Below are 24347 nucleotides of genomic sequence, written 5' to 3'. Positions count from 1 at the left end.
TGTTACGTATGTTTACAGGGTGCCAGTTTTATCCAATAGGAGAGTATCTGAAGTTTGTCAGAGTACCGGAAAATCTGGCTAAAGGCACGGAAATTCTATCGCTAGAAGCTCATCCGAGAAATCATATTTCAATAATGCCAGTCGATAAAGTAAGCATTTCATTTTTACCTTTTGTTTAATTCATCGATCGTATCAACTTCTTGATTGTATAATATGTCGTATAATTGTAATTGTCTTCGTAATCGTGGCACATTGGTGTGACAGTATTTCTGAAGAAGTAAACTACTTACGACATAATATACGCTATATTCTAACTTCGTTTCTTGATTCGATACTGCGTATTTTGTTTAAACAGTTACTTCGGGAATAATTCCTTAAAAATACAGATATTGACATGTACACTTTTTCGAATTATGTACCACTTTGTCAATGTCTAAGACGAAAACTTCCGCCTGCGTTTAGAAACGTAAAAGTGCGAAGAACGATCGTAAGGTATAGTTTCAGTAACGAAGGAAGCGATGATGCTTCAGTGTCGCGTTTACCGTTGAACATCGCTGCTAAATGAACCACGAATGGAATAATTATACCCAAATGCTGTGTTTACCGTTGGACGAGCATGTGCTATCGCGTAATATGAGTCGTAACTGTTACAGGACGAAGACGCTCGTTTCTTCACGCACAGGGAGACCAATAGGACGCACGTCTCTCTAGTGCTGGCCCAGTCTTTGGAAGACCTGGTGGACGCGGAGATGCCTAGAAATCTGCTCAAGTTCCGCGTCGTCTGCGATTACTCCGATGGCGGCGATTCCTTGGTAAATTGTGGAAAGTATTCTACGAACGTCCGATTAATTTAGCTGCTCTTAGAATATTATGGAAACATCTTTATTACCGTTTCACGGTTCGTTTTCTTCACGAATGTAATTAGACTGTAATGAAATCATCGGACGAGCCGCGTATTAATCCTTAATCGGTATCGTTTGATCGCAAGTGATATAAGAGAGTTTGAGTTTCGAAAGATGGGTTTTATGCATCTCGTATTTTTTACCAAGAAGGAAACATAATTTTCTATGTATCGAAAAGAGAAAAAATTAAGATTATTGCAACAATTTTTTCCCTGTAATCATCACCTATACATTCTTTTCTATTCAATTTCATTTTTTACTATATATTCTACGTAATAAATATTACCAAAACAAGCTTTACCGTATAAAATACAAAATGCAGATTTAAATTAAGTATCCTAAAATAAAGTGACGTAATAATTAGAGTCTAATCTAACTACTGTCATCATCTGTGAACTAACGGTACCGGTTCTGGGTTAATAATAAATCACTGAAAAATACGAGTGGCTTCTGGTTCTCTTAACTAATTCAAAAGTCCCTAGACATATTCTACTTTTTCTCTACGGATCTAGTTCTTTCGCCTAACGCGCGGCGCATGCAAGAGTAACTAGAGCGTGCAGGTACCGGTCTCGATACGACGGACGGACCCTTGCTACCGGTTTTGTAGTTCTGTCACGTGCTAATAAGCGTTTATGTAACTATTTCGTCGAAATACCGCCAATCGGAGAAACCGTTACGATATTGATTACGATTTTTACCGAGCCGCGAAATTTAATTATTCTCGAGGTGTATACTGTTAGCGTTTGTTTCGCGATCGTTCCGCAAAACAGAACCTTCACGGTCGCTTCTTTTTAACAAAATTTCGCTGTTTGTTTTCCTTAATTTCAATAACGTAGTTGTATGAAATTCGTCGAAATATCTACGTATGTATAAGGAAGAATCCTATGCCTTTAGCTTTATAATTTAGAGTAGCAGATTATTATTACTGCTGTCAACGAGGCGTGGAAACGTAACGTCTTTAGAATTCTTTAGATTAGATCTTTTTAGATAAAGATAAGATCAGAAAATTATAGTCACGTTTGGTACGAAGGTACAACACTAGAAAAATGATAATTATTCCTTATTAATGAAGAACCTCGCGTATTGTTAAAGTTAAAGACAGAGGAAAGGGAAACATTTTGCTGCTCTTCTTAATCCTTAGATGCGAGTTTCGTTTGCCATCTTCGCCTGTGTCGCGAATCTCCAACTAGACTTTTAACCAACTTCGAAACTTTGCGTTTGCCCGTCGGTGATTACACGTAAACGTGTTTCATCGAGGTAACACGGTCGCGCAGCGTTTCCCCTCGAAATTGATCCGCTAATTTTGAAAACGGTCTTTGTACTTCGCGAGTTCGCCGTTTTCGAGTATGCAATAAAACTGGAAGTACGCACATCGGAATATTGTACCGTTGTTATGCAAAATTGAACGATCTTCTTTTTCTTTTTCGTTATTCGCCAACGATCAGATGGGACGTTTTCATGCGTTAATGCAATTTCGGGAAATATGTCTCCTCCTGGTTGGTGATATTAAATATCGAAGAGAATCGGACAGGAAAAGGGAAGCGAGTGCCAGAGAGAACAGAAAGGGGAATATGAAAATCGATCCAACGTGCAGCACTAAAGGATACCATAAAGCCGAGAACAGTTTTTCTCCTATCTCCTAACTATCTATCTGTTATTCATCTCTTACGTTTCTTCCATTTTGTAAGGAATGATATATCTACTTGATAACTTCTTCCATTTGTATGGTTTTCCAAGCCTGTTTTTTTACTCTTTTTCTATTCTCTTCGATTCGGGCAATATGACGGAAATACGAGAAACAGAACTCAGTCGAAATGAAATGTATATTATTAAATATAATAAAAAAGGTAGAGCGACATTGGCGTACAAATATTTGAGCGAGAAGTTTGTAAGAAAGCGAGTGTAAGGAGAATCAGACAGTCTGTATTCAGACGCAGTGCCCAATCGATACAACGCTATGCGATATGCACTATGTATTTAATAATTATTTTGCGAATCGTTTGAAGCAAAATTACGAAGATTGACAAAATCTGTAAAAACAATTTTAAACTAATTTTTTAAAGCGCTTGTTTTAACATTGAATCTGGATGTATACGTATACCTATGGATATTAAGATATTTAATCCAGTAAAATCTATTCCATTCCGCGATAGAGTTATAAATTTTACGTTTTATCGTACAAATCTAAGAAAATTTAGAATATAAAGTGAAATTAAATATCCTGATATAAATGGTAATTACACAGGATGCAACGATATCAATTAAGGATACCAATACGTTTGCACATACAATGTTATTTTCGCACCCAACGTTCGCTAATTAATTCATTCCTGTCTCAATTAGTTCGAGAATATTACACGTACCAACAGGAACAACGGAATATGAAAAGTTAAAATTGAAAGAAATTCCTTACCTTACCGGATCCTCTTTCAAGATATAGCGCTTTCCAGGCACAACCTGTACCTGGCAAATAACATCGATACATTTAACGTTTGTGCTTGTAGGTGACGTCGCACCTGTCAGTGACGGTCTACGTGGAAGACATAAACGATCATGCTCCACAATTTGTCGATGCGCCTTATCACGTAACCGTGGACGAGCTTACTCCAGTTGGTGAGATATATCGTATACGAACTAGCATATAAGAAATTGCTGCACGAAGACTGTCGCATGGAAATTCAATTTTGTAAGAAAATGAGTTCCGAAAAAATTTCGGAGCTTTTCTGTTTTATGAAAATATCGTTTCCCTTTTTAATCCAAATTTAAACTTCTTAGTCTTAGTCACCGTAAGAAAGAGAAAGGAACTTTTAGAGCGTTTTTTATGATATATAGCATAGAATTGGTACACCTTGTTTGTTTGTAAGAGTTACTTGAAGTATTTTAAAGACCTAGATTTAGATAAATTTCACGCAGCTACGATACTATGTAATTTATACCGTAATAGTCGTAAACGCGGTGTAATACTACGGGGAAAGTAAAATGTCCTTTCTAAAACACTCGTACTTTTGGAGACTGTCACTTTTGTGTAAACTCGTTATTAAACTTTCATATCAAAATCTCACCGAGTAAAAGAAGTAACTAAAAAATGTATTTCAATGGGAAACTTTTCTGAAATCTTAATACAAATTTCTAAACGTTTCACGCGAAAAAAACATAATTACAAAATCGTTATTAATCAACAACTTTCACGGTGTTTTGTCAAAACTCGCGAAGCATCGTCAGTAGACCGCAGATTTTTATACGGATTATATCTTCACGAACACGGTCAAAGAAGTGGAAGCTAAACAGACATTTATGTCACCCGATATATATTATAACGAATATCGAATATTCCGTGTATTTTTACGTATGATCCATATTCTATGCGTTTTTGCGCCTTTAAATTTCGCACGAATGCATAGAAATTGGTAGTTCAGTCGTCAGATTATTTTAACGAACGAAATTTCTGTCGTTTAATTACAGGCGTGACGATATTTCGTGGGATTCACGCAGTCGACGGGGACAAGCCGAACACGCCGAACAGCGACGTGCACTACGCGATAGTGAAAGGCAACGAGCAGGGCAAATTTTCACTAGAATCCGGCCACAGAACCGCTCTCATACTCCGTAAACCGGTAGACTACGACAACGGTGACCGCGAGTTCACGTTGGTTATCGCGGCTACGGTGAGTACGGTGCGCGATATCATATGCAGCGAATATATCCCGTCCATAGACTAAACACGTTAGCGCGTGAATGTTGTGTTCGTGGTGAAAGTCGTCCGACGTTGATATTACTGAGATAATTACCAGCCTCATTGCCGGCTCGTCTGCCCCGTTTGTTTCAGGATCGAGGAGTGCCAGCTAGGAGTACCAACACGACCGTCAAAATCACGATATTGGACAACGATGATCTGGATCCTAAGTTCACCAGGGACGTGTACAAAGCAAAGATTTACGAGTTCTATCCGATGCCCGTAAGTATTTTGTGGATTTATTGTTATTACAAAGGGCGTGTGGTACGAGCGTTTTTCTTATTCGAATACGAAGTAAGTGTAAGAAATGACATATAAGATAAAGAATTCGCTTATAAATTTTCAAACCTCTATGAATAAAGTAGACTGTAGTCAAACGTAACGAGACTAATATTTCGACGTATATTATATTATAACCATCGACGAAAGTATGAAGGCATTGACATTGGTCATGTGACAGTTATAAATCTTTAAATTATACGATAATAATAATTAGATTTCTCAAACAGCAAAATATTCAATTAACACATATGCCTACGATTCTCTATATTCGTGGAAGACGTTAATATATGTTCTGCGAATTACATGTGTAAATCATTCTACTTATTAGAGTAATTGCTATAGGATAAGAAATGTTTCAAATGTATGTAACTGCACGATACAAAGAACGCAAAATACGCGTGGTATAATTATTACACTCTCACAATCACTGATAGTCATCTAAAATCGTGAAATCTCTTCGTCGTCCAAGAGTTAATCAGTTTCTTTCACCTAAAGAATCTAACGTTCTTAAAACAACTCTTGTCCAGTATCCAAGCGAGTTATCTAACGCGTCACGAAATCGAAAATTTGTAAAAGTATTGAAAAACGGTAATCAGCTGATTGCGCCGGTATGGCGTAATTGTATGGAACAGTGTGTAATTTCGCGGTAGAAAGCATCACGGTGTAACTATATAAAACCAATCATAATTAACCAGTGACGGGAATTATTTTGTTACGCAATCGTAAAATGGCGTTACTGTGTGTTTATACCACTGTCCATAAAAATCAAGACGCTTCCACTTTTTATCAAAGTGTACGGATTAATAACAAGTTAATAATTCCAAGCGGTATTTACTACTCTCTTGAATCGAGCAGATTTTATTCGAAATGCGGATTGTAAATACCGGTTTGAAAGAAAATCTCTCAGAAAGCGTTATTATATCGCAACCTGCATCCACGCCTACCGAAACCTGTAGCGAACTCTTAAAAATCAATTCCTTCGCCAGCAGACAGCGTACAACAGATGTGATTGTGATGGCAATTCGTTCGGAAAACCTTTGTTTAGAAATATCGTTGGCTATCGATATGGCGGGTGTTTAACGACGCTGTTCGTCGCGACGAATGGACCCGTTTATCGTTTGTGTTACACGCGACGCTCGCAATCTAGGCTGTGCCACATTGCGGGAATGTCAGAGGTTAACAGTTTTCTGCACGGGGAACCTTGAGGTATAAATTTCGTTGCGAAGGGAAACACGATCGTGCAGCAACGTACGCCGCGATATTTATCGCGACTTGTTCGACTTTCGAGCAATGCGCGCTGCTGCGAGTCGTTTGCCGAGATTCATTCGGCGCGATTTCAACTCTCAGGCTTGATGACGTAGAGTATCAGACTCGCGAAAGCGCGTTTGATCGGTATATGAACTTTCCTTCCCGATTTATGCATATATATTACATCGACGCGTTTCGAGTTAGTTGGTCAAACTCATCTCTATATTACGTAGCTTCTCGGAAGTTTCTAATAATAATTCTCTATGCGTATGATCGATGCACGTACGACGATCGGTATACGAAGAAGCTGGTAGACAAGTGGCTAAAGGTTAATCGCGGGCTGAGAAGGTTTATACAATAAGTTATCGAGCTTACTTCCGAGAGTTTCTAACGTGAATTTTTGGATGGGCGAAGTCACATACAGGCTGTCTTGGTATTTTTCTGCGAAACGATGAATTTGCTAAATAATTGTTTTACGCGCAAAGTCTTTCATTCTTCAATAGTCTATATATTTCTAGGAATACCCGATCTTCAAACAGATCAACTTCTCCACACCGATCCAAGCTACCGACTGCGACAGGAACATAAACATGTCTGTGCGGTATGACATAATATCTGGCAACGAACGCGGTTTCTTTCACTTGGATCCAAAGAACGCTACCCTGTACCTCAAACGTCCGATCGATCTGGACGCCGAACGAAATCTACCATCCAACACTTTCGTTCTACAAATTCATGCTTCCCAAGTGGACAACCCCCTGAAGACAGCGGGTGCTCGCGTCGAGGTGGAAGTTCTAGACCTAAACGACAATCTTCCCGAATTCGAGGTGGACCTGTATAATATCAGCATCGTAGAGAATCTGCCGAATGGCTTCAGTGTGTTGCAAGTGATTGCGCGTGACAAGGACCAAGACGAGAATGGACAGTTCGATTACGAACTTCGAGATCCATCCGGTGCGTTCTCAGTCGACGCTAAATCCGGTTGGTTAACGGTGAAGGACCAGTCGGTTCTCGATCGAGAGAAGCGCGATCATCTACGAATGAAGGTCGTGGCGATCGAGAGAAAACCTAGCGTCGTTTTACGCAACGGGTCGCGGAAAATGGATGGTTCTTCCGTGGACGTCGAGGTGACATTGCTCGACGCCAATGACAACAATCCGATCTTCGTGCCTGGCAATCTCTACGAGTTGGTTGCTAAAACGGACTATAAAGTGGGCACGGTGCTTGGCCAGGTGTACGCGGTCGATGACGACCTGGGTCCCAATGGCATGGTAAGATACAGATTGCAGAAACCGGGGAACTCGACGACTCGCACACCACCGTTTATGGTGGATGAAATCACCGGTATGATTACGGTCGCCGAGAGTCCGATCCTCGAGGGAAGGCACGCGATCTTCGTCGAGGCGGCGGATCAACCGGCGAATCCGAGCGAGAGGAGATTCTCCCTAGCTGTGGTTACTGTGGATGTTTTCAGATCGAATGGTGAGCTTTATTTGTTCGTAACGTGTAGCAAACTTGGGCATCATCGACTGGGCGAGTATCGACTAATCGAAACGAGATTAGGAGCTAAATCAAATTATTAATCAAAATTTTAACGTATTTCCTTAAACGAACGCTCCTAATCGAACAAATTAAACTGATTCTCGCAACTAATCGTATACACACTTGGACTTTATTTTAGATCTTTTACTTTTTATCCAAATCACGAAAATCTACCAATATTTCAAGAAACGCGCTTCATCGATCGTAGAAAAGCTACGCTTCGTATTAGAAGAATATTCTCCAAATGTCACACAAATATTTCCCATACGTCACAATCGATCATACTTTTGCCACGCGTGACAAAGGAAATCACGAAATATTTTCGTGCGGACCGTTCCACGCTATGCTTCCAAGGTTTCAGGAAACTTTTATCGCGGCCGAAACGATTGGCGCCAATTTCCAGCGCAAACACGCATCCCGCCGATCGTTGCACGTTTTCAGCGCGATTTGTCAAAAAATACAAAGTCCTCTTACACGTTTCTTCTTCGTCTTAGGGCCGGAATCGCTCGAGCCGGACTTCGTGGGGGCTCCTTATGAATTTTGGGTCGGTGCCAATGTGGCAGTCGGTACTAGCGTCGGTCAGATACGTTTGAACGACGCCGTAAAGACCAACGACCTGATCTACGATCTTTTACACAGCTACGAGGAGGGTGGTACGTATTTCGAAGAAATTAATTAATCAACAGGTGCGTTATTCGATGGTTCTCTCGCATTTTATATTTGCAAAATTAAATTTTCACTCTTGTTCTTATCCTTCTTTTTACTCTGTTAAACGGATACATTTTTTGGCTTTTAAAGTGTTAAAATTAAACGACGAGAAATAATTGAATTTCGATATTATTTATATGGAACGTTTTTTCAGTTCGTATCCGAAAAAGATCTTCTTCCCATTACGATATAATCCTTTCAACAAAAATAATGAAATATCAGTAGGAATATCGATACATCGATTCAACCAAAAATACATTACTAACCACTTAGCCACCGCTCTGTGTCCATTAATTCTCCGCTTTTGCATTCGACATCAACCAGCACTTAATAGCCCATCTCGAATCAATACCTTCCCCCGAATATTTCCAATATACCGAGAGTATCTGCAAACTTCCTTCTAGAATATCCAGAGGCGGTATAAAATTCGCGTTACGAAGAGTTAAAGCCGATAACTTTGATCTCGCCTAACGCCTAACGATCCAATAAGCTTCGCCTAACACGAAACGAAAGAGGACTGTTCCTCTCAGCCTAATACGCAACACATAGCGCATACATTTATGGAATTTTAGTCCCGTTTGCCGTGGAGGAGCGTTCGGGAACGATCACCGTGGTCGAGGAGATCGAACGATTCGATAGATTGACCTACGACTTCGAAGCGATCGTCACGGACGAGAGAGACCTCATGTTGATTACTAACGTGTCCATCCACGTGGTAGACCCTAACGACGAACGAGGCATCTTTACGAAGTAAGTAAAATTCTTCTGGTATATACGGACGACTTTTTAACGAGCCTCGAACGAAATGTAGGTTGGAATTTGGTTTTGTTTCCACGTAACGAGGAGGAACGGAGATTTGCAGTGTTGATAGCGGATATACGTACAAACTTGCATTCGTTGTTCGTAACCTATTGGCAGACAGTTTTTTAGAACCGAGCAGTCAGTACGGTAAAGTATCGGAAGCGAAGATTCTCGATGGAAATATAAAACGTAATTCCGATACTTGAAAGCTGTGGATTTAGAAAAATTAATTAGATTTATTTAGCTTTTAACTCCAGTCTTGTCTGCATTCACGACCAGACATCTGTCTCGCGCTAGTCCTACGATTTAAACTGAATCGTTCAAATTTATTGGGAAATTCTACGCTATGTTTTAGATACTAGGACTTACTCTACGAAACGAAAGAATTTTTCATTTTAAACGTTCCTGTCCTCGCCAGGAACAGTGGCAAACTATCGATATTCCAACTTTGCCGTTTCGCAACATTTGCCTTCACAAAAATTCCAAAATAAAGTTAAAATCACTATCACCCTAAAGAATCTAAATTTTCTATCTTCTAATTATTAAGAACAACATTCTCAAGCATTTATACGTATCAGGATGGTGCACCCCTTTAAAAATCATCAACGAATTTCAACCGATAGACGAAAAAAGTGTCGTCTTTCGATTTTACTCGTTCCATTTCCAAGTTTAAAAGGGCAAAAGTCGTTGGCTCCGTGGATTTCTGTTTGCTTGTCGAAAAGTCGTCGACCGTTGATTGCAGGGGAACGACCACCGCTCCTTTGGTGTTCCACGCGAAGGAGAACGTAGCTGGTGCGTACATCGGGCAAGTGCTTCCCCAGAATGGAACCGGCGCGGCCACTGCTGGCACTCGGTTCTTTATCGTCAATCAGCAGGATGTACCCGACATCTCGATCACGGAGGATGGCGCCCTGTACGCGCCCAAGGGTCTCGATCGCGAGACGAGGCAGAATTACAGCATCACTGTGATTGCAGAGAGTCCACGCGGCGTCGGCGTCTTCCAAGTAAGTTCCCTCTTAGTAATTAATTTTACGTTCCAAGTTCCGTGGATGTTTAATATGGCGTAGAAGTGAGATTGTATGGCAGTGGCGCGTGGTTGTCGGCAAATGGCACTTAGCGAGATTTCTTGCGGATAGAGAATGTGAAAGGGAAGAAAGTGTCTTTGGTAGTTTAGTTAGAAATGTTTGCGTAGGATGATTGGTTTGGCTGAACATTTCCATAGGGTCAGCGAGTTTTTTGGGTGTTTTAGCGAGGAATTTTTGGCAAGTAGACATTCCTTACAGTTATGATAGTAACATAGCAATTTTTATAGAGTTTAGTCTCAAACAGCATAGAATATTATAGATTTTTATGCATTTATGGGAAATTGAAACGTACGAAGAGCGCATAGAATGTATAACATCAAAAAATATTTAAAATGTCAAAAGTAAAATACATATTACGATATTTAGGAGGGTGAAAAACGAATTTGCAGGGGTTTATCTTTACCTCGTTCCATACCTGGCGAGGCTATAAAATCGATTCTCGTCTACTCTCCGGCAGGTGCTCAGAATGTCACCCTCGAACCGTAATATGTTTGCGGATTCAACTTTTGGAATATTCGCTCGTGAAAGTTAATAGAAGTTCCAAGGACGTGGAGATGATGTTCAACAATTTTTAATTTAAAAATTCGAACGAAGGTCGCGTTTATGCGCTTGGTCCAAGGATCATTTTGTTGCAGATATATTTGGTGTTTCGTTTCATACACCATCGAGGACCTTCCAAATATTTAACCCAACGGGAGACAAATAAAATTTAAGCACTTATTTGCGCGACCTCTTTTATGTTTAGTACGAATATTAACATTTATTCAGTTAGCGCGACGCATGCTGTACGAGTATTTAAATTCAAAGTACTACTTGCTTCGCTATTGTCCCGTGTTTCTGACACATAAATTAAAATCGCTTCCAAGGATAACGTTTATAACGCCTGTTTGTCGAACATATAAATTACGGTTTGTACATTTTCAACAAGAATTCCGTAAATGCGGAGTTTCTAATTTCGCTGATGTGAAATCGTAGGAAATATCAAATACGGCTGAAACAGAATTATTTGCAGTTTCCGATTAATCTTGATAAATCGATTCAATCGTATTCTTAGATTATTTAATATTCGCAAGTAAGGTAGTAGCAAGGCTATTAACAATGTGTTATTAATCGCTTTGTGACTTTTACAAGCGAACTTTGTGCGAATTCGTGGAACTTTATAATTCTTTGAAAAATCTAAGAAGAAGAATATCTTTTGAAGAAATTTGTTATATGGAAATGTTTAACATAGCGAATTTTACTGCAGGTCAGCGTGATCGTCCTCGACGAGAACGATCATGCGCCAGAATTCACAATGCCACTGTACGAGGGTCGAATTCTGGAGAACAGTCCAGCCGGAACAAAAGTGAACTTATCGATACCTATCGCGGCTACTGACAAAGACGAAGGCGTCAATCGGAACTTTGTCTTTAGCCTTCACGGCGAGGGAAGCGAACTGTTTAGAATCCATCCAACTACGGGTTTAGTGTACTTCGAAGGAATCGATGACCGCACGCTAGACAGGGAAGTGAAAGCAAACTATAGTTTCACGATCGTTGCTAAAGACAGTGGTAAGTTTTCTTTTCTGCTAATAGCGAACGCAGAACTTAGAGCTTAGGAAAATTCAAAGAGATACAAACGAGAATTCTAAATATGTTTTTAACGTAGAAGGAAATTCTTGCGCTACTCGAACGTTACAGCTTTTAAGATTGTAAATCGTAGAAATCTAATAATAGTTTTAGAAACTCCTTTTAGGAACGTGTATGGTATTTAGTTAAAGTTTTAGACTAAAATTGGCAAACCGTGTTCCACAGAAATTTACATTCGATCCTAAAATCTTCGCATAATCGAAGACGTCAGTATCGTCGGTCGTCAAAATTCGCAAAAAGTAAAAGAACTTTCACTTACAAACATTTTTCAAACTTTATCGAGACTACGTATTTAACAAACGAAAAGAATAGCGAATTTCTCTGAAACTTTCATGCAAAAATAATACTTATCGAACATTCAAAAAAGATCGTGAGAATAATATTCCATTCTTCCTGCCTATTCATTTGATTTTTGCAGGCGGTTTAACATCCGAAGCGCGGCTGAAGATAATAGTAACCGACGTGAACGACAATCCTCCGAGTTTTATCCGAATGATCGTGCTCCCCGATCAAGGTGTTCGCGTGTCGAGCGAACCCGATACCGAGGCATCGTTCGAGGGGAACGACGTGCTTGATACGAGCGAGCCCGGTGCCGGAAGTCAGCCACCGAACAGCCGTCGTTCGCCTCTTCTTCTCGTGCCAGAGAATGCGACCATTGGCGCGCCGATAATACGCCTGCTCGCGGAGGACAAGGACGAGGGAACAAACGCCGCGATAACGTACAGCCTGGGGAACGAGACGACTTCCGGAGACGACGTAAAGTCACGACGATTCGACACCACCAACCGTAGATACTTTCATTTGGATCTAAGGTCGGCTGAAATATCAGTAGCCAGAGGACTTCCAGCTGAGAAGAGCATTCGTTTGTTCGTCCTAGCGAAAGATTCTGGACAACTATCTGACAATATCACCATAAGGATCCACGTGGTAGACGTGAACGATCATGCGCCGATCTTTGACAAGTCTTGGTATACTTTTGACGTGCCAGAAGGAAGTTACACTGGCTACAATTTGGGCGCTGTTCGAGCCATTGATGCAGATTTTGGAGTCAATGCAAATGTCAGTTACGAAGCTGTCTCCGGTAATGAGAACCTGGAGGATCCTGCGAACGTGTCTAGGATCTTTAACGTTGCTCCTTACGAAGGAATAATTAGAGTCACTGGAGTTTTGGACAGGGAGACTGCAGCTACTCATCGTTTCGTGGTCATGGCTCGTGATAATGGCTCTCCAAGATTAAGTTCTACCGTGGAGGTAGAAGTGAACGTGTTGGATGTCAATGACAATCCACCTATGTTCTACAATTATCACGAAATCGAGAAGAATGAGAATGGAGATCTCGTACCGGTCTACCACGCATCGATCTTTGAAAACAGTCCTATTGGCAGTCAAGTGATCAAGGTATACGCTAATGATTCGGATTTTGCTGGAAATGGAAATGGGTTGATCCTCTTCGACTTGAGTCATCAAGGACAGCCTGAGAAGCAGTATTTTGCTATCGATAGTAAAGAAGGTGTCATCACGACGATTGCTAATCTGAATTACGAGACTAGGAAGAGTCATAGATTACTGGTCACTGCTAGTGATTTAGGGTCTCCGGTCAGTCTGACATCCACCGCAGTCGTGATCGTTACCGTGTTGAATGTGGACGACGACGAGGAAGATGCGGAGAACGAGGTGCAGAAAACACCCTCTTTTAGACATCGGTATTACGAAGTAGAAGTCGAGGAGAACGTTCCGGTGCCGATTTTGGTCGCACAATTGGATCTAGCCGATGGTCAGCAAAGCGAACATATAAGGTATGCTAGTAGAACACAACAGCGTATTTTTAAGCGTCAGATACTCGCGAAGTGAATAATGCAAGGCTACCTTCCAGCGAGAAGGCTGTAAGGAACAGACCCCTATCTACCCTAAAGCTTCAAAATCACGTGCTAGCTCGAGCGATTCGACCACGTAGTATTCCATTACAGCCGACTATTAAAATTTTCAACAGATACAGCATCGTCGCAGATGACACGAAGGCGCGAGAACACTTCTCGATCGACCCAAAGAACGGCTCGTTGTACCTGATGACAGACGTGGACAGAGAGGTGAACGATCGATACGAGGCGAAGGTCAGGGTCGACAGGGTGAAGATAGGTCGCGGGATGTCCGTGATGATTTACCCGGTTGTTGGCGAAAGACTGAATGGTCTAGCACCTAACGAGGCCAGGGTCGTTGTCAGGGTGAAGGATGTTAACGACAATGCGCCCAGATTCAAATCAAAGGGTCGACCCATCCTCGCCGCGATACCTACCACTGCCCATTATGGGTATGAGGTTGTCAAAGTGGAGGTACGTCTACACGCGTGTTGTGTCCCATTGTGTGTGGTTCCGCTGTGAGCCTCCGTCGCTTTTGACTTCATTTCGCTTCTCTGTCTCTCTCTCTCTACTTTGCTTTTCATACACGTCGCGGAAGACGCCGCTTTCTTGTCCTTTAGCGTATCACGCTTTCTTTTGTTCTCCGGTCGTTTCGTTAATTTTTCTCTTCTTATTTATGCTTCTTTTGAAAGATCATTTTGTAAGGCATTGAACACAGAAGAGGGTCTCGGTGATAAGAAAGTTCCCGAATTTAGATAGTGCATTTGACAATGTCGATATATATCTTTTTTCCAACGATCGACGACATTCTGATGTTCCAAATTAATTCGACTACATATGTCCGATCCTTTTTGCGATGCTTTACAAAATAATATCATTTTCGGAACGACAGTGTCCTTCTATTCCTCCCTCCGTAAGCTCTCACGCCATCAGAAACATTCGAATAACAGATGCATAAGAAAAGTCGAATAAACCGATTAATCACTCGGCCAGGCAGAAGACCCGGACGAGGGAGCAAACGCCGAGATCCGGTATCAAATTCTCGGACGGGAGGACGCGCCACGATTTGCCATTGACCCACTGAGCGGTCAAGTACGATCCGTGGCGAGCTTTGGCCGTGACACTGGACGCGTTTTCGGCTTCGACGTGAAGGCCACCGACAGAAGGGGCGCCGAAAATGGTCGCAGCAGTATCGCCAATGTCTTTGTAAGTCTTGCTCTTTCTCTCTCTCTTGTGCTTTGGCATTGCGTTCCATCCGACTCTCTTAATTATCCGTCGTTGGAATTCGAGGTACAGCAAAAGTTAATTTCCCCGTGAAGAAGACGGGGTTTCCCTGTCTCGAATTGTTCAAAACTCGTCTGTCTCTTGTCGCGTTATCTAACCGTATGGTTTGTTCCAAGGTGTACGTGTTGGATGATCAGAAACAAGTCGTGATGGTTGTTGGTCGGAGACCCATTGATATCGAGCCGCAATTGGAGAACATCACCTCGTGAGTATTTATACATGTATTTACTGTAAAAGAGTTGAAGCGTTTGTTATCGAATAACGATTTTCTTGTGATTTATCGTGTTCCCGAAAACGAGGGTGTCCCGAGAAGAGTAGGAGGAATGGCCACTGCTGCAGTAACGCTTGCTTAAATTCTAATAAATCAGGATACCGATTGTAATTGATCATGAAACACGCAGTAATCGTATTCCAGGAATTTGATAAAGAAACTCGGAGAAAAGGAACAGATTTAAGGAGAGCAAGTAGGAAAGATGTTGTATGTTACCGTCCTTGTCGATGAATTTACGTTACGCTCAAGAAATTGAATAGCGAGAAGTTAGTTTCGGTAGATCGCTAAAATTTAAGCGAGACGATTGTATTGGAATTTAAGCGAGCGTTACACCGATTATATTTGTAAATTTTTCATACAAAGTATGTTTCTTCGATACCGATACAACGTTAGGCTATCTTTAATTTAATTTAGAATACTACAAAATGTGACTGGTTTGGACGTTCGAGTGAGGAAGCTAGAGCCACACATCGAAAGGAATCTGATCGATGCTACGTCGTAAGCGATTCGAACATTATTCAATCTTAAAATTAAACGTGAAACTTCGCTCTATGTCTTAATCTATATTTTTTATTTGTAGCACCGATGTTTACCTTTATGCGATCGATCCTCATTTAAATGTCATGATAGATATGGATACACTGCACGAGTAAGTAAACCTTAAATTTTAACGAATCGTTTTACCATTGATAAAACCAAAATCATGGTAACAAAGATAATTACGAAACAAAATTACATCGTGTTTTGCTACCATGATAACGTAAAGATATCTAAAGAAGTATATAGATTCGTAAACGAATAATGGAAATACGTGAGATGTGCGCGAGAGCACAATTCCCAAGGAAACTGTCAAGCGGTGATTTTGTTGTTAATTAATTACATGCCGCGCACGGACATGTTCTTTCAGCGTGTTTAACACGAAGAAAACGGAGATCAAGCGCGAGTTGGACGAGTACGGCGTCCTGGACATTGCCGGAAGCTCTCCGCGTCGGGGTAATCATCGTTACCTTCTATCTACCTTGGAAGTGGGTGCGGTAGTGCTTGGCTGTGTCGTCTTTGTCGGTGCCCTTGTTACTGCACTCTGCGTTACATGCGTTCGCAGAAATAAACGGTACGGCGTACAAAATTTAACTCCGGTTTAGGCGTTAAAGTATATTTCGTAAAAATAGCATCGAGGAATTGTTTTCATTAAAGACCAGCGATTTTAGTTTTAAAACGTGATTTAGCACAGCGATACACAGAACAGAAATGGGAACTGTATGCAAAAGAGACAGGGGCGGTGAATTATTGACACGCGTGCGATAACGTTTCGATACTTTTAACGTGAAACGATATATTATTTATTACCGTCAGGGCAAGCTAGAGTAGAGAATTCAAATTTAAGAGAAATATTACTCATTTTTTAAACGGATCCATTTTACAAATCTATATCAGTCTTGCCAGAAGTATCTGTGTATACGTTTGACGACTACTAAAACAAAAGGTCTGAAACGCGTCATTTTTATAAATTTGATAGTTTTATCGTTAATTGTCACACCGAATTTCCTAGAAAAACATGTTTATCGATCTTAACTTGCTACATCCGCTGCCCCAATACCGGGCAATCGAGTAGCAGTCAATCCTGGAAACGTAGTTATCCGAAATTCATTGGTTAGTCGCAGACGTCGGGAGAAAGCGATGTTCTCGACCACCAGTCCGATTGGATTCGCTTTGGCAGATCCGGCCGCCACGCTACAGAAGCCGCCTTTGTTCCCGACCTTCGTCGATGGCCTTCATTACGACCCTGAACCGTTCTGCACTGACATGCCGAGGCGACAGAGCATCTGTGAGCACGGAGCCAATTGTGCCCGCTTCCACGCGTAAGTCTATTAATCGACGTAAACCGTTTCTCGTCGCGAGGGACTCCGCGATACTTTATCGCCAACCGTATTAAATCGTTTGAGCGCGGCTGAGCAGAATCGCGTCGCGTTTCTGGACGACTCGTCCAGACCTTGCGATTCTTCGTCGAAGCTGGATACGCCATGCTGCCTCGTATTTCACGCCTGCGAGCTTTTTACTCTCAATTTATGTTAGTGCATCCTCGTTACGTTGTATCGAATTGAAGAAATGAATCGGGGGGACACGTAGAAAAAATAGCAACAAGATACTTTTTAAACAGAGGTTTGGAATACTGTGAGGAATGCAAAATCATCGACCATATTCTACGTCGTATCGAAGATTACAGAAACATTAAGTGTAGATTCTTTTGATTTTTTAAATTGAATCTGGATGGAAAAGGGTACAACGAAAGTATCGTTGACACGAATAAATGTGAAATTTGGTGCAGAAGGCGTAAAAAAATAAGCGTAGTATTGACTTTATGCGACAGTAGTCGTAGCATGTAGTATAGCCCGTTTATGGCCAGACCGCTTCTGATCGCTCGGTTAACTACAAGCGTGCTATAAACATATGTCCGTATGGATCGATACCGCGCAATAAAGGATGCTATAGTTGCTATATTAGTTACTAAATTATTGAAAAGAAAATAATATTAGCTTTCAACGTATATTTCATTTTAAACTATAAACGTGGCGCTCAAGCGATTTAAATATGCAATTAAAGTATCATGCAGTGCTGCCTGCCGTATTTACCGATCAAATTCCTTGAAGCATGTTTTATAAAGGTGTGAAACTTGCGCGACAGTGCATTAAACGTATAAGTAGTTTTTATAAAACGCAGAGAGCAAAAGATAAGTTTCCGAAGTAATTTCAATTCCATCTTTACGCAACTATCGTATAAAACGAAACGAAAAAAGAAGGAAAAAAGGAAAAAATCAAAAAGTTCCATTTGCTACGCGTATCAAGATATTAAAATCTTTCTATAAAATCTAACTAACAAAATCCTTTCTACGCGACAGGATCAAAATTCAACAAGCACAAACAAATACCGCAACACGTTTCGATCACGACACGCTATCCCCAGTACTCGCAATTATCTTTCAAACCTTACCAACTAACCCGATACCTGCCCTATCGTTCGCAACTAACAAACGATCCAATCAGAAGAACCATGATCCCAAATTAAACACCAAAACCAATCAGCGATTTCCTCGCAACGCCGTTTTCAATCAAGTAGCGACAACCACAGGTTCGATCCTTAACCTCGCATCCATTTGAACGTGGCCTGAAATTTCAGTGAACGCGAACAACACACGGCTCGCCGTGGAATTGAACAAAGCCGCGACAGAAAGGTATGCATTTATTATGAAAACGAAATTCCAGCCTGAAAAGCTGGTCGGCAAGGTTGGTCAGCGAATATAGGGAATACTGTATCAGGGAATTCCCATATGTTTCGCGATGTCGATGCTAGAGAGGCAAGGGGGTGGTTGCAGGATGGGCGGTTGTAGTAAGCACGCCGGAAGGACGACAGGGACCCCGAAAGGACTCGAGGCATCCGCGACGTCCTTGCATTCCAGTGGTCAGGATTCTGGGATCGTGGCGCGCGCCTCCTGCCACTGCAGTCACTCGTCGAGCCCCTCCAGCGGCGAGAGCAGCAAGTAAGTCGAATTACTTACGGGGCTATTTGTGCTATCTAAATCGAAAAGAGGTTTCGAACGGATCGATTCAACCGTTTGGTCGCTATTCTTATCGAGGTGAAATAAATGATCACCGGAGGTGGGCTGCTGCGCAAAATTTTCGATGAGACGAGAGGGCTGTTTACTGTTCCTTTCGATTTCGTGGTGTAGTAGGAGCGTCGAGCTACAGGCAAATCTTTTATCCGTGAAATCTGTTCTTTTGGGTTTTTGCGAAGTTCTTGCGACTAAAAGGACGTGCAAGCAAATGGTTAAAATTTGTAAAAGTTGCACGATATTTCTAGTTCGAAACTGTTGTTACGCGAACAGATCTAAATTAAAATGACTAAAAAGGATTTTAACAGGCATTTTGTATTCGTTATGTATTTAGGTTTAGGTGATTCACATCGTATATTTGCTTAGGCGAATGTAAATAATTTCATCGCTCAATGTATCTTACTAATTTCATCGATCATCCTAATATTCTAAAACTGATTTTTCAAACTTTTATCCTGCTATTAGAAAAGAAGAAATTCAAATCCCTTTACACTTATAATTTTCTCCTTACGCTTGTAATCTTGCGAAGCTTCTGTTAAATATAATAGTTAATTCCATGCGTGTAACATATGCAAATATTAATATCGTAGTTCTAATAATTCTAACAGCGTTTAGGATCGTTTCTCTTATGTTCTGTCTATTATTTATCTATCAAATCTATTCAGCTTTATAAAACTTCTTAAAGCCAACTAGGAACGAAACGGTTAACCTGATGCAGCGATCCTTGTCGATCCCACGATTCTCGCTTCTAAAACCCTGTTCATATAAATTCTAACATCCCATCAAACATACACCCACACACACCATTTCATCTTCTACGGATAAATTCAATAATACGTTGTAAGTATTAATACATAATAAGTATCGCAAGATCAGCTTTCTATTATTTTTTCGTGGTGGTTTCAATTTCATGCTTGATCGGTTAATAAAACGCGAAGGAAGAAAATAACAACGTATATTTTAACTCTCGATGGCTATGATCGGTTCATTTGTGATCTGAACGCTTAAAGAAACAAAGAAACGCAACATCGGTACTTTAATTAATTTTTTCTACTTGCATTCCCGGATGTTTCCTCTTCACAGCGGGTACGAGGACTCTCTGAAATCTCTGCAGCGTCGCGAAAGGGGCAACGACATGTCCCGTAGTAATCACGAGATCTCGAACGTGATTGGAAGACGTGGGAATCAAGCCACCTCGAAGAGACGGCAACGGTTCAACTCGTTCTCGAACGGGGAATCCGTTTACTCGCAGGAGATGACGTTGCAGAGGGAGCAGCGTTGTTGCGTCGGAACGGAGAAGAGGCGAAAGAACGACGGGATGACTCGCGAACATCGGCGTGCACATTCCGAGGCGGAAAACAATATCACCGAGACGGTGATACACGAACATCCCGGAACCGAGATCTCGCTGTCTAGCTCTTTGCAAAATACGTCCACCCTTCACGGTGGTAAGTTCCTTTCGATGGCCTTCAACAGACCTATCTCGTCTTTTGAAATTTTGGAAAGTGGTAATTTAAAATTATTATTATTATAGACTATTAGTAACATTATATATTTTAACAGCGATTATAAAACAGTCGTTAGCGTCTTTTCCCTAAGTGACGGATTTCTGAGAAACGTAGAAGGGAATTAAGTTTTACTATTTCGAAACGAGTTTACATAATACATTATAATATATTACATACATAATTACATAATAATAATAATACATTACATAGGCTATCTCGTAATTAGCGATTCTATACGATAAAAGAGGATAAAATAAAATTTTAAAATTCGTCACGTTTATTCACAGGCCTGTCAAGATCTACCCACATGTTGTATTAACGACAAACGAGACTTTACGAAGGGAGGACTTTCAACGAGGAGCAAGATTGTAGCCTTCCTGGCCATGAGTTTTTCTTACTGTCCATACCGTTGTTCGTGACTGGTCCACGGTTTTGTTAGGTGTCTCCGGTTTAACGAGCAATAAGATTAATTCCCTTTAACTGTCACTACCGCGTTGCAGTTATTTCGGAACAGGGATTTCGTACGACTGAGAAGAGTTGTATCTTCAAGAAGTTACCAATTAACGAAACGCCTAGATAGGAAAAAAGCATTTCCAATTAGCGAGCTACTTTTCTCTTGCGCGTGAAATTGTGTCATCTCGTTACCAAAGTACTCGTCGTTGATTCGAAAATCGTTCATTTATGTAAATACGCTAGAAGTTCTGTCGGTACTTTGAGATCCTTTATTACTTTATTATCGTTATTATCGTTATTATCGTTTCTTGCTTCTATCTTTTCTACGTTCTTCCTGCTATTTATCGTGTTCTTTTTATATGTAAATCTTTTATGTACAGTACGCTATATGTTTTACGTTGGAAATGCGAATATCGTGTATCAAAAACTTGTATAGTTGTCTTTCTTGTTAGAAAGAGATTGTGTGTGTAATTGTATTTTGTCATGATCATTTTATGGCGGAATATTTATTTCAGAAACACATGGAAAATATTTCAGTCGAAGAAAGTGTGGTGATTTAAAAAATTATTATTAGTTATGTATATAAAGAAAGTTTCTATTTTGTACATATAGATTCGTAAGCAAAATGAGAAAAACAGATTTTCGATATAAATATTATTAGATAATCAAAAAATTTCGTTTAATAGGAAATTTATACTAAATTTCTATGGCTAGCTTTAATCTTCCTTAGGTCTGACAAATCCCGAATTTCCAATGAAAAATTAAATTGTTCTTATATGTACATAGTGTTTCTCCGTTTTTCAAGTAAATAATCAGCTTCTCATTTTGACGTAGCTGTGCCTTGTGAATACGCGAACTTTCCAACGTCCGTTAGTTACTATCATCAAGTGCATTCCCCATATTTAACGTGATTGTAAGAAGATGTAACATATGTATGTATGTAATAATAATGTATAATTTATATCGCGGCCCAAGTTAGGGAAAATAACTCTGTTATAAATCGTTAATAAAGGCAATTACATTAAATTACATGTTCGAACTTCGATCTTCTTTCGTCGGAAATGTTTTCCGCCACAAATTATAGTTTTTTTACTTTGGCCGATTATCCGATCGGAAATACGGATTTTATATAAAATCGATAGCCTCTCCTGTTGCGAGAGAAACCTGCTTTTTACAGTTATCATTTGTCTACTGTTTATCATTGATCGACAAGAAGACGTTTCGTTTTCTTCGATAATTTACACTTGGATTTTTTAGAAACAGAATCCTTTTTTATAATTGGAATTGTACTAGAAATTGATATTTGCGCTCAGCTTTTTCTAAAATTCTCAATCTTGTTAATCTTGTTGATCTTAACGATCACGTCCATTGTTTTTTAATTTACGGAATCGACCAGTACGGTTTTTAAGCGATTCGCTTATTAGTAGTACGGTCAAGTACACGGCAAGCAAGTTTTGGAATATTTATGAAACTACAAATCGCAGTGAAGTTATGGTTAAGATCAAGATCGGTACATCGATCGTTCTTATCTCGATTACATTATGCCGTATGCAATCGTAAAAAGAAAAATACAAGCCTATATTTTTTAGAGAAGTACTGCTTAAGCAGTAAGTAAGCGAACGTAACTAACAGGTATGTTATTCAGTTATTTAGCGGTATCGTTCGTCAAAGTCCATCCATCTAATATCTAATATCTCCGGTTTTCGGACAAGGCTGTACTAGATAGCCTTATCTAGGCATGACTCGTGACAAAAAGCATACCTTTACCTTCACCTTTGGTTCTTATACCATTATTTTGGCCTAACATCCATTTTCCAGTCGATTTTTCTTTCATTCAGTCCTGTCCTCTCCCCTCCTTCCAAACTGAACTGCGGAACAGCCCTCGATATCTTTAAATGTCATTTGTTAACCCTTTCGTTCTCAATGCCGACTTTAGACACAGTCTAGAAATAGGTTCTAAGTAATGGTACCGGCTATAGTTATCGCTAGGCTGAGAATGTGTATGTATTTATGGGAAGCGTAAAGGTGCAACGATGCAGATAATGTTCGTAACACGCAAAAATATATCCAATTATAACATTTATCGAACGAAACAAATCTCTGCCGAGATTCCTTTTCTCTGGATTTTTCTTGCACAAATTTTGCATCGATATGTGCGGTCCAATCTTCGGACACGTTGTTAATCTTAAAAACGCTAAAATCTCACGATTAATTTCACACCGGCCAGGCGGAATTTTCATCGTGACGATCTTGTCACACGTTCTTACGTACGTACCAAAGAAAGTGACCTTCACGGTGGTAGAGCGTAATCAGCGATAGGATAGGACTTTGGCACCTCAGGAATCTCTTAGACCGCGAGATCAAAGCAGCGTGGGTGTTTTAATTACGGGCAAATGAGTCGAACGCGTAGATTCCTGGTGTTTGGTGTCATCGATATATCGCTGTTCAATGGGCCTTGAGTCTATCGCAACGCGGCTCATTTGCAGCCGCGTTCTAGGTCTCCTTCCGAACGCGAAGGATGCAAAGGAGGTATAGACTTTGCGACACTGGCATTGAGAGAGCTTCGCGAATTCTACAGTCGTACTACGGATGAAGGCGAATCGGTAACGAGAAGAAAGAAAAGTCTTTCACGAAATCGTTCGCTATCCTACCAACGTCTATTATATTATAACTTTTTACGAGCAATCGCGAAAACCGATCAGCTTTTACGAACTATTTTGCTATTGTGTGCAGCAGATGTGGATTTCGTAAGAGAACGAATCTGGAAGAACTATGGATAGATATTTGTTTCGATCAAAATAAATATTCTTAATAGATATAAGATTCTTAGATTCGGCAGATTTATAGAATATTTGAATATTTGGAAATTGATCGAGTTGAAAGAATGGCAAACTATCGCGAAACCACTCGTGAGTCGTGGCAATGAAATCAATTTTCCTTGTTACCAAAGCAAATTGTGCTCACTCGTGATAGCAAATTCCCAAATTCTGATTATCGCGACTTATATGGAAATTGCGACGATTACCTATCGGGTGTAATAGAAAGCACGAAACACTTGTTTTACACAATGTGGTCGTGCTGTCCTTCGGTTCACGTGACAATCGTCCTTGACATCCTTTGATTCGGCTCGACGCGTGGATGGAACAATTAGAACTAGTCCTATCTCATTTGCGGATGATTTACTCGATCTCTTGTTAGAGCCTTTCTAAGAATTAGCACTTGAAGGACCCGTACTTTCAGCAGTACCATCGTAGAGTCTTTTCTACTTATTTTACCCTTTCTCTTACTTAACTTCTTCGGGATTCGACCGACCGACCCTCGACGTATTACTCGTGGCTTACTTAAAGCGCAATGAATGTTATCGAAATAAACTTTTATTCGGATAATAATTCAAATAAAACTTTCGTTTTATTTATTATTTGCTGTGTTGCTTTATAAC

General features: G+C 40.4%; 1 protein-coding gene across 7 annotated transcripts in view; it reads left to right on the top strand.

Annotated features, from left to right (window-relative positions):
* The window catches only part of Cad89D (cadherin 89D), a 53064-nt gene extending 31130 nt beyond the window's left edge, over nt 1-21934 (top strand). For 3 of the 7 annotated variants that reach the window (XM_076624592.1, XM_033347503.2, XM_033347502.2), the window contains 22 exons: nt 19-149; nt 654-812; nt 3407-3515; nt 4365-4567; nt 4729-4857; nt 6684-7647; nt 8202-8360; nt 8988-9165; nt 9959-10220; nt 11548-11851; nt 12348-13725; nt 13920-14259; nt 14779-14991; nt 15186-15274; nt 15755-15838; nt 15921-15989; nt 16248-16451; nt 16996-17199; nt 18515-18569; nt 18655-18875; nt 20031-20395; nt 20743-21934. In XM_076624592.1, the coding sequence (XP_076480707.1) occupies nt 19-149; nt 654-812; nt 3407-3515; nt 4365-4567; nt 4729-4857; nt 6684-7647; nt 8202-8360; nt 8988-9165; nt 9959-10220; nt 11548-11851; nt 12348-13725; nt 13920-14259; nt 14779-14991; nt 15186-15274; nt 15755-15838; nt 15921-15989; nt 16248-16451; nt 16996-17199; nt 18515-18569; nt 18655-18875; nt 20031-20395; nt 20743-20774 (5852 nt within the window). In that variant the 3' untranslated portion in view covers nt 20775-21934. The remainder of the gene's footprint in view (nt 1-18; nt 150-653; nt 813-3406; nt 3516-4364; nt 4568-4728; nt 4858-6683; nt 7648-8201; nt 8361-8987; nt 9166-9958; nt 10221-11547; nt 11852-12347; nt 13726-13919; nt 14260-14778; nt 14992-15185; nt 15275-15754; nt 15839-15920; nt 15990-16247; nt 16452-16995; nt 17200-18514; nt 18570-18654; nt 18876-20030; nt 20396-20742) is intronic. The other 4 variants (XM_076624593.1, XM_076624594.1, XM_033347505.2 and 1 more) reach the window with 4 other exon arrangements.
* The last annotated feature ends 2413 nt before the right edge of the window (nt 21935-24347 follow it).

Source organism: Bombus vancouverensis, chromosome 15, assembly GCF_051014615.1.
Source record: "Bombus vancouverensis nearcticus chromosome 15, iyBomVanc1_principal, whole genome shotgun sequence".
Taxonomy (NCBI): Eukaryota; Metazoa; Arthropoda; class Insecta; order Hymenoptera; family Apidae; genus Bombus; species Bombus vancouverensis.
The sequence above is the reverse complement of the archived record's forward strand: the minus strand, read 5'-3'. Positions and strand labels throughout refer to the sequence as shown.